The sequence below is a fragment of the Macaca thibetana genome, chromosome 14 (genome assembly GCF_024542745.1).
Source record: "Macaca thibetana thibetana isolate TM-01 chromosome 14, ASM2454274v1, whole genome shotgun sequence".
Lineage (NCBI taxonomy): Eukaryota > Metazoa > Chordata > Mammalia > Primates > Cercopithecidae > Macaca > Macaca thibetana.
In genome coordinates, this window is record NC_065591.1 from 81,763,144 (window position 1) to 81,773,866 (window position 10,723).

Here is a 10,723-nt window from a genome sequence, read left to right on the forward strand (position 1 = left end):
AGCAGAAGCTACCCTCCCTTCCCTTCTCTCCTTGCCCCAATTCCTTCCTGATAAACAGCGTCATCAGACCTTGTAATGGAGAACCAGGGCCCCGCCACGGAGCTCCAGAATCTCAGCAGAGAATGTCGGCAGGATCCAGTCCATAACCTGAGGGTTTCACAAGTTTCCCACTCGGGAGTCCAGGACTGAGCCAACAGGGCCCCCACACACAACCAGCGCAGATCTTACTTCTCTGTGGACACGTCGATTAGTTACTTAGATTTATTGAGGTACAGAATGGATATAGAGGGTGGTCAGTCAGTTGGTGGTCTTGGACAGTAAGCTCACAATAGAACAAGAAAATCTAGTGTTCAATTTCTTGCATTTAATGAAATATAAACTCTGGATGATTTTATGATGGGTCAACTTGAGTACATGCACGTACAAAGAGGGAAATGAGGGCAGTAGCCATTTTGTGGCATAGACATACCTTCTTATTCTTCAACGAAACACTTACTTAGGAAACTGCTGGGAAGGCATTTCGCAGATGCAAGCAAAGGTCCGTGACTAGGAAGTGTGCCCAAGCAAGCCTGACTTCATCTGTGAAAGTCCTTTAAAGAAAGACATGGGCATCTCTTGAAAAACATTTTAAACAGTAAATGGGACTCTAATCTTCCAATTGCCCCCTATTGACTTTAAACCAAAGCTTTGATTCATGACCACTGGGATCCAGGCAGCGGGGATTTCTTTTCCTGACGGACTGTACCAAGGATCTCACATTTGCTTAAACAGCCCCCCCTGTTTGTAAGCCAATTCCTTGCACTTAATTTATATGTGAATCTCCCTAACTATACACATATCTTATGGCTTCTGCTTTTGTCTTTGAACCTTGGCAGTCATGGGTCTGATAGATTTGTCTTCACAGTTTTGATAGTCTTGACCATAAATCTTCTGGACCATTGACAAAGATTCCTCTGTCAGAAGGTATTTGAGTAGTCCCTTCCGAAATCTTTCTTTAAAAAAAAAATAATGTTCATATAACTACAAAAAGATTTGGTACAGAAAGAAAAATATAGTTCATGCCTATCTTTTGGATTCTGTATTTGTGAATTTGCCTATATCCTAAAAGTTATTTATAATCCCCCAAATAATTCCTGTGGTGCACTCATAGTCATTGCAGGACATCATGCACTATGTAGAGAAAAGCGTTAAAATAATAACTCATCTTTCACCCGTGACACTGGCGAAGTTTTGTAAATTCAATGAGAGACCCCAAGTTAGTGGGTTTATTTGGTTAATCAGTGATTTCTTTTAGAGTCGTAGAAAACAGAAAACAAAAAGGAAAGTTTTATCTTCTGTTGGACTTCTCTGGAAATATCCTATAAATGTACTAAAGCAGTATTTAAGCTGGATGAGGTGGTTTATACCTGTACTCCTAGCACTTCGGAAGGCTGTGACTGGAGGACCACTTGAAACCCACAGTTGGAGAACAGCCTGTGCTACAGAGTCATACACTGACTTTACCAAAAATTTCAAAAAAAAAAAAAAATTAGCCAGGTTATATAGTGTCAGCCTAAAGTCTTAGCTACTTGAGAGGCTGAAGCAGGAGGATTACTTGGAATTCAAGGCTGCAGGGAGCTGCGATTATGCCACTGCACTCCAGAAGGAGACCCTTTCTCTAGAATAAGTAAATGTGCAGTTAGAGGAATGCCTATATCATGGAAGAAACCCAATAAACAGTATAAAATGCATCTTAATTTATTTCTAGCCTAGGTCTACTCTGACAGGATTTATGTTACATATGATTCATTCAGGCACTGGTTTTCAGAATGAAAGTGTGACAATAATTTAATCAGAGCTGCAAAGGTGTGTTCTAAATGCTGCATAAACCTAATCATCTTTGTCTCCACCTTTCGGAATGCTCTAAATACCCTTAAAGAGGTGGGTGTGGTCTTCACAGATTCTTATAAAAGGAAGCAGAAGAGACAAGTTCAGTTTTCTCCGAAGGAGAAGGACAGCACTTAGAACTGCATTTTGGTGACCTCTGAAATTCAGTACTGCGGTGAATGAGCTTCTGACCTGGAGGAGTACTTAACAAAATTATTTTTGGAAGAATCATTGTGGGAACCATTAAAAGAACTCCAGGGTGAGTGAAACATATTGATAAAATTATATCATCTTTCCTTTACACAATAATAAATGAGTGTTAAAATATCTCATTTTCTTAAATCTACACAATGATACCATTTGTAACTCCTGTTGTTACCATAGATTTTATCAATTGTGAGGATATTAATTGTTATTTTGTGTTTTCTATGATTGTCTAATATAGTTTTGAAAAACTTTAATGTTTACTGCAACAGATATGTATGCATAATGAATATATGTAATTGATACATATATATACACATAGGTGTTTGTATATGTTTGTAATAAGTGTATTAATATTGTTGAATTCAATTGAGAATACACTAATGAATGATGTAAGTTATGTGCTTTCATAACATTCAGGTTTTAGACATGACTTTTAATTAGTAAGGTAATGATGAGCGATGCAAAATAGTGAAACCAAGACAATGAGAAAGCTCCCCAAAATATCCTACTTTAGAAATCAAAACACAATTTTTCGACCAAATAAATTTATGAGACCTAATTTGATATGTGTTTGTGATTGTCATCTCACTTGAGTCTTAATCTTATCAAACTGTGAAAAATTTCTTAAAATGTCTTAGATGAGCTCTGGAAAATATTTGCAATTCTAAGATTTTTCATTTCTTTCACTTAAATTCAGAAGTGATATCAAACAAAGCAGCGTAAAGGACTTAAAATTGCCAAAACAAAGATTATAGTTTTTATACTAGTCAGGGTTCTCCAGACAGAACCATAGGATGTTTATATATATGTGTGCAGATATATTAATAGGCCATTTGAGTCAACCACAAACCACATATGGCGGTCCCATAAGATTATAATACCAATATGTTTACTGTACTTTTTCTGTATTTAAATATGTTTGGATACACAAATAGTTATCATTGTGTTACAATTGCCTACCGTATGCAATACAGAACATACTGTACAGGTTTGTAGCCTATTGTAGGAACTATAAGCTATAGTGTATACCATAGGTGTGTAGTAGGCTATAGCGTCTAGGTTTGTGTAGTATATTCTATCATATTAAAACAATAAAACCACCTGGCTGGGCACTGTGGCTCATGCCTGTAATTCCAGCACTTTGGAAGGCCAAGGCAGACAGATCACTTGAGACCAAGAGTTCAAGTGCAGCCTGGCCAAGATGGCAAAACCCCGTCTCTACTAAAAAATTACAAAAATTAGTCAGGCCTAGTATCACGTTCCTGTAATCCCAGGTGCTCGGGAACTTGAGGCAGGAGAATCACTTTGACCCTGGAGGTGGAGGTTGCAATGAGCCGAGATCATGGCACTGAACTTCAGCCTGTGTGACAGAGGGAAACACTGTCAAAAAAAAAAAAAAAAAACTAAAAACACCTGACACATTTCTCAGAACATACATCGTGCACAAGCTATACATGATTCTACATGGGGTAGAATTCATCAGGAAAATTAATTTGCTTGATTATGGAGTCTGGGAGTTCCAATATAGGCTGTCTTTAAGCTGGCGTCCTGAGGATACTGGTATACTGGCTAAGCTCAAGTCTGAAAGCCTCAGGACCAGTTTCAGGAGAGAGACGGAGGAAATTGCCTTTTCTCCGCTTTTTTCTTTGTATCTGAGCTACCAGCCTATTAGATGGTGCCTACACACATTGAGGGATGAGGTTCCCACTCAACTCACCAACTCACATGTCTCTCTCCTCTAGAAACACCTTCACAGACTCACCCAGAAACAGTGCTTCACCTGTTCTATAGGTATTGGTTAATCCAGTCAGACTGATACCTAAAATTCACCATCACACCATGGAAATATAATTACACCTCTCTGAGTCTAACAAAAAGCTCCTATATATTAGTTCAGAGTTTCTGCAGCCCTAGGGGAAGTTAATTTAATCCGCAGGAAAAGAAAAAGACCAGATATATTTAATAATGTTTCTTTTCTCTACTAGTAAACCTTGATTGGTTTAATTGTAGTCTTTTCCTTTATTTGGTTGGTTGGTTGGATTTTTTTTTTATTTTGTTTTGATTTGGGTTTTTGTTTTTAATGTAATTTAATTTAATTTTAAGTCCTGGGATAACTGTGCAGGACATACAGACTTGTTACCTAGGTAAACTTGTGCCATAGTGGTTTACTGCCCGGCTTTTGCGTCCCTCTCTAAAAATATGTCACAGAACACTCTGGCTATCTTCTCATATTCTTGGGCCCAGGTAGTTTTTTCCCACTCTCTCATAGTCATTCATCAGTTATTTGAAAGAAGAATAGGGAAAACTACGATTTATTCTGACCACTTAGAATCAAAACCCAATTTCCAGATCCACATTCAGAAAATTGGTAATTGAATAGATTAGTATTATGTTACAGACAGGAACTAGGAGCAGAAGCGACTGTGAGTCATCTAGTTAGTAATATCTACTCTAAAGCTGGGAGAATCCCTCTGTGTGTGAATTTTTAAGTTTGTAACAGAAGAAAGAGTTTGTGGTATTTTAATGAACATTGACAAGAGAAGAAACTAGAGCTATCACATATCTCCACATGTTTAGAAGCCTTTCATCAACCCAGGCCCCAAAATGACACGTTTCTCTTTCTTCCCCAGAAACATGAATTCTGGAATCTTGCAAGTCTTCCAGAGGGAGCTCACCTGCCCCATCTGCATGAACTACTTCATAGACCCAGTCACCATAGACTGTGGGCACAGCTTTTGCAGGCCCTGTTTCTACCTCAACTGGCAAGATATCCCACTTCTTGTTCAGTGCTCTGAATGCAGAAAGTCAACAAGGCAGAGAAACCTTGAAACCAACATTCATTTGAAGAAGATGGCTTCCCTTGCCAGAAAAGCCAGTCTCTGGCAATTCCTGAGCTCTGAGGAGCAAATGTGTGGCACTCACAGGGAGACAAAGAAGATGTTCTGTGAAGTGGACAGGAGCCTGCTCTGTTTGCTGTGCTCCAGCTCTCAGAAGCACCGGGATCATAAACACTGTCCCATTGAGTGGGCTGCTGAGGAACACCGGGTAAGTGATGCCTCTGAACATCTACTTCTATAAAGGACACATGAAATTCCTGTGGGTCTATTTTCTTGGAGATTGGATCAAGCCAACTCCTCCTCCCTTTAAGCAGCTCTGTTTGGGCTTTCTTAGCTTCAAACCTCTGGGCTTTGACAAACATGAAGGGAAACGAAGGAAATGCCATTTACTACTAGGAGCTTATTTGTCTCTTATTCTGGGCCCCCTCCCTGTGTCACAGTCTGCACTGGTGCTTCAGTTTATGGCTCTTTTGCAGGAGAAGCTTTTAAAGAAAATGCAGTCTTTATGGGAAGAAGCTTGTGAAAATCACAGAAACCTGAACATGGAAACCACCAGAACCAAATACTGGAAGGTTAGTCCTTTACTACTCTCCCTTCTCCAGGAGCTTATGGTGGGCAAATGGGTGACTCTCAAAATAGGAACTTGATAGCAAACTGTATTGTTTCTGGGATTCAGAAAAAAAAAAAGAAAAGAAAAAAGAAAACATTGAGAAAAAGTGGCCTCATTTCTTATATAGAACAGTATGCTTATTAGGTAGGATTTCTAAGAAAACCACTGATGTCACCCAAAGTATGCTGGTTTGTTTCCTTACAAACCTGTAGCTATACACCAAGAGATACAAGAAACCGAGATACATCTCACAGCATTCTATAGGTGCTGGTTGGATAAATGCTGGGCACAAGATTTATTTGGCAGTCATGGAAAGCTCAAGTGAACCTTCTGAGGCTGGGTCAGCATTAATCTGAATGCTGGTGAACAAGTAGTATGTGGAATTGTATGGAAAATTTTAGGCAGAAAGTGACAGGGGAAATCTAGGGAAACCATGAAATTAGGAATCTCAACTAATTAATATTGAATAATACATAACATATGATGAGAAAAGTGGTGAGAAACACAGATTTGTGTCTTGAGGGAACCAGTATCTAAATATACGGAGAACTCTGAGGACTTCAGAAAAATATTATAAATAATTTTCTCTTTGTGGATATATACTTTGAGGGTATGATAGCTAATATTAGTTTGTTGAAAAGGATTTCATGAGAATGTAGTCTATGTTGAATATTAAATTAGAAAATATACTAGCAAAGAAGAAAAGAAGTACTTTTGTACTCACAGATCATACAATCCAAATAAGAGAGTCAAATGGTCAATATGCAAATATATGCAATGCATGATGTACTTGAGCGTTGTAGGTTTTTTGTTGGAGAATAATCAAACAGGGAAGTAGAAAAGGACAATACAGGCCAGAAACTGGAGATGAGTGTCTGAATTTTAAAAAGGGTGGTCAGAAAAATGCCTCACTGAAAAATTCAAATTGAAACAAAGTTTTGAAGAGGAGAGGGAACAAAGATGTGTGTAGGGATATATATGTGGACCATGAGTGTGTATATATGTATATGTATGTATGTGTGTGTGTGTTTGTGTGTATCTATATAATCCTAGTTGGAGAGAAGAGCATATGCAGTAATTTGGAGTCTGTGTATATTTGGAGGCCTGAGGAACCACAGAGAAGTCTATGTTTCAGATTGGGATGAGTTAGAGAAAGAATGGAAGGAAATGAATTCAGAGAGACAAAGATGGCCAAATCATAAATGCAACCTTATTAGGATAGGTTTCGCTGGGTGAAATGCATGTAGCTGGACATGCTAGTCTAAGGTCATTTCACATAGACTGAGTTTAAGCAACTTGCATGTGTCAATGAGACAGAAAATAATTATTTCCTTTCTAGTAACAATAGCTGTATACTCCAACTCTTAAGCATGAACTGTTCTTACTTTTCCATAATATGGGCTGGAATAGCAAAATTCAAATTGTGTGTGTGTATGTGTGTTTATTTCCAACTATCTTAGAAAACACATTATCTTGAATAAATTTAATGTAATTGGGCAGATACATCTATGTTGATCTTTATGCAGAAAGAAAGGAAAGGAGCAAAATTTTGTGGATTCTAAGAACTGGCAAGACTCAGGTTTAAACTCTTGGATGTTCGAGAGACAAAAGGAATCACTGAGATTTCATAGGAGATAGATAAATACATTTCTCTTTTGATTAACCCATTATCATTGCAGGATTATGTGAATTTAAGGCTAGAAGCAGTTAGAGCTGAGTATCAGAAGATGCCTGCACTTCACCATGAAGAAGAAAAACATAATTTGGAGATGCTGAAAAAGAAGGGGAAAGATATTTTTCATCAACTTCATTTAAGTAAAGCCAAAATGGCTCATAGGAGGGAGATTTTAAGAGGAATATATGAGGAGCTGAAGGAAATGTGTCATAAACCAGATGTGGAGCTACTTCAGGTACGAACCCACAATGTGGTTCAGGTTTTTGAATATTCACATGTATAAGTATTTTCCTCAAGGCTGAAATCCATCTCCCTACCTTTATTTCTATGATATGTTTCCAAAAACACATTCCACTCATTTGGGTAACTGGCTCAGCTAAAGATGACTGAGTAGGTTTTTCGAGGTTACCACAGAGCATGGACCCTCTGGGCCTCTTCTCCCTTCACTTATTTATAGAATGTCTTCAAGACTCAGACTTTCCCAGGACGTGAATTAATGACAATACAACTGACTGGGTTTTTCATTACAGAAAAAACAGAAAATGCTTTCCAGAAGCATATGGTAGGAGAATGCTATCTTCAGAAACTGAATACAAATACAAATCTGAATACAAATCTCACATTGAAGTTAGTGAAAGATGCATCTTGTGAAATGCACTGAATCTTTCTTATTTTTTTTACAGGGTTTTGGAGACATATTACACAGGTGAGGGTGTACCTACATTATAGCATATGTTCTTTCAGATTCCACAAATATCAAAGAAGGCTCTAGTAAGGTCATGGCATAAATAATTAAGATATTGATATTACTTTTTTTTGCAGCTACTTTTGTTCCCACAACTTAAAAGACAAGGCCAAAGAGTAAATAAATGAATACAAGAAGAGTGAACTAAAACAAACATTTTTATTCCTGATTTTGTTTTATTGCTTAAAATCCTGCATAGGTGAAAGATAGAGTTTTGTTTCGTGGATGGTAAGAAAGTCACCAGAGGAAGCAGGAGAGAAGAGGGGGAAGTATTTTAGCAGTGAAAATGTGTTGATGTGTTGTTTTTTATACATATATACAAATCAGTTAAGAGTTCTGAAAAATAGATTGAAAAAAACTGTGGAGTGTTAGAAGTGTGTAAGTCTCTAGGGAAGCTCTTTGCTAAAAGGCAGATCTCCCTGCCTAGAACAAGTTTCACAGCCTTTATGTTGAAAAGGAAGCAGTGGATGCAGCAGTCTCCCCAGAACCCTGCTGTTTCAAAGATGTCCGGGGAGTCTGCCAAGAAGTGGAACTCGGAATTTCAATTCTAAATATTATCAAGGCCATAAGGCTGAGGGCAACTTACACATTTGGGGCGAAAAAAGAAGGATCAGATTGAATTCTGACTTAGACTCTTCCATCGTGCTTTAAAATTTAGGAACTCTAAATAAGAATTAATTTCAAAAAAGGAAGTAATAATTTTTGAATTACCAAATGTGTAGATTCAAAGGATTCTCATGAAATGTCTTTTACATACAAATAGTGATTCTTACTTATTTTATGGTTGTAGATGTTGTAACTGCAGGTTTTTCCTTGCAGGAGTGAGTCCGTGCTGCTGCATAAGCCCCAGCCTCTGAATCTAGAGCTAAGCTCAGGGCCCATCGCTGGACTGATGGACAGGCTCAACCAATTCCGAGGTAAGTCTCCACCCACAGGCAGCACTCCCACTTTATCTAAATATTATTATTGTTAGGATCACATAGGTAATATTTCATCCCTTACCAAATATTTTACTTCTTTTAAGACATAAGTGAACAATATAACCATGCACCCCTTTGGTGTCTGTGTCTATTTATAGTCACATTTATAGCATTAAGTTTGAAAGATAATGAAAAGCAATACTCTCTGGCATAATATGTATTGAGTTATGTAATGGGAAAAAGGTGTAGGGTAGCAAATTTCAAAAAGGAGCAAAAGAAATAATGCTCAGAATGCAGGTGAATTATTTAATGTTAAATAAAAAGTTGTACATTTCTTTAGTGTATTTGTTGGAACTGCTAAGACTGTTCTTTGGGGGAATATAGTTTACTGGAGATTCTTGGGGGTTTTGTATTTTTTAAATGGGTATATATTCATATATTGCAAACATTTGAATTAATGGGTAAAAATAAAAGGAGGAAATCATTTTGTGAATACAAGTAAAATTACAAATGAAAATAAGTTCAATTTAATTGCAATATGAGGAGCTACACGTTAATTCTAAAATCCAGCTTCAGTCCAGAGCTAGCATGGAGGACCACAGAGAGACTGGTCAAAGATTTTGCAGAAATCTGCTTTAAATTATCACTTATAACATGCACATATACATTTTTATCCAGATATCTAGAGCAGTTCTTGAGTAAGTGAAAATCTTCACATTCTTTCCAAAGTGATAGCATTAGCTTTTAAGAATAAGGAACATTTCTAAATAAAAATCTTGATAACAGTACAGCATTTAGGGCATATAATGTGTACATTTTACTTTGAAAATTGGATTGAAAGAAGTTGGTCTCACATTTGGCTCTCAATATAAAAGTTTTCAAAAAAATTTCATATCTGTGGTTAGGGTTTGGTTTGTCCTGTATATAATATTAATCATCTCTATACTTTACTGGAAGTTACAAGCAAAACTGTCTTTCTGACTTTACATTTCCTGGTAAAGTAACTTCTTGATAGAACAATTATTTTTTTCTAATTTACACGTGTCTATGCATGTTTTTTCTTTTTTTATTTTTTGCAGTGCATATTACTCTGCATCATGAAGAGGCCAACAGTCATATCTTTCGATATGAAATTTTGAGAAGCATGTGTATTGAATGTGACCATCAAGATGTGCCCTATATCACTGCAACACCTAGAAGTTTTCTTGCATGGGGTGCTCAGACTTTCACCTCCGGCAAATATTACTGGGAGTTCCATGTGGGGGACTCTTGGAACTGGGCTTTTGGTGTCTGTAATACATATTGGAAAGAGAAGAATCAGAATGAGAAGATAGATGGAGAGGAGGGACTCTTTCTTCTTGGGTGTGTTAAGAATGACAGTCAATGCCGTCTCTTTACCACCTCCCCACTTATGCTGCAATATATCCCAAGACCTACCAGCCAAGTAGGATTATTCCTGGATTATGAGGCTAAGACTGTGAGCTTTGTTGATGTTAATCAAAGCTCCCTAATATACACCATCCCTAATTGCTCTTTCTCACCTCCTCTCAGACCTATCTTTTGCTGTATTCACTTCTGATCAGAGACAAATCTGGAACGTGTTCACATGCTGTGGGAATCCCTTTATTCCACGAAATCCTCTTCCTTGTGCCTTAACATACACGACAAATAGGCTTTATTTTATGTCTTGAACTACCTTCTAATGTTATCAAAACTCATTTATTGTGTTACTATTAAATATGCTGAAAACACTAAAAGTATATGTATTGGTTCTTTATTAACTAATTTTTGAAAAATCATTATTCATGACCATGGCATACAGTATATTCTCTTTTTTTTTTTCTTTATTTCTGACTGTCACTG

The 10,723-nt window shown here is 37.2% G+C and overlaps 1 protein-coding gene across 2 annotated transcripts; it reads left to right on the forward strand.

Moving 5' to 3' along the window:
- Nucleotides 1-2,107: 2,107 nt before the first annotated feature.
- LOC126934764 (putative tripartite motif-containing protein 49B) lies at nt 2,108-10,521 on the forward strand. 2 transcript variants are annotated; one of them, XM_050755557.1, is made up of 7 exons: nt 2,108-2,125; nt 4,704-5,118; nt 5,387-5,482; nt 7,200-7,430; nt 7,879-7,901; nt 8,760-8,857; nt 9,940-10,521. In XM_050755557.1, exons 2-7 carry the CDS (start codon nt 4,708-4,710, stop codon nt 10,437-10,439), a joined length of 1,359 nt encoding a protein of 452 aa, XP_050611514.1. In that variant the 5' UTR covers nt 2,108-2,125; nt 4,704-4,707; the 3' UTR covers nt 10,440-10,521. The 2 variants fall into 2 exon arrangements, with proteins under 2 accessions (XP_050611514.1, XP_050611515.1); XM_050755558.1 differs by lacking the exons at nt 2,108-2,125; nt 7,200-7,430 and having other exon boundaries at nt 9,940-10,442.
- Nucleotides 10,522-10,723: the final 202 nt, after the last annotated feature.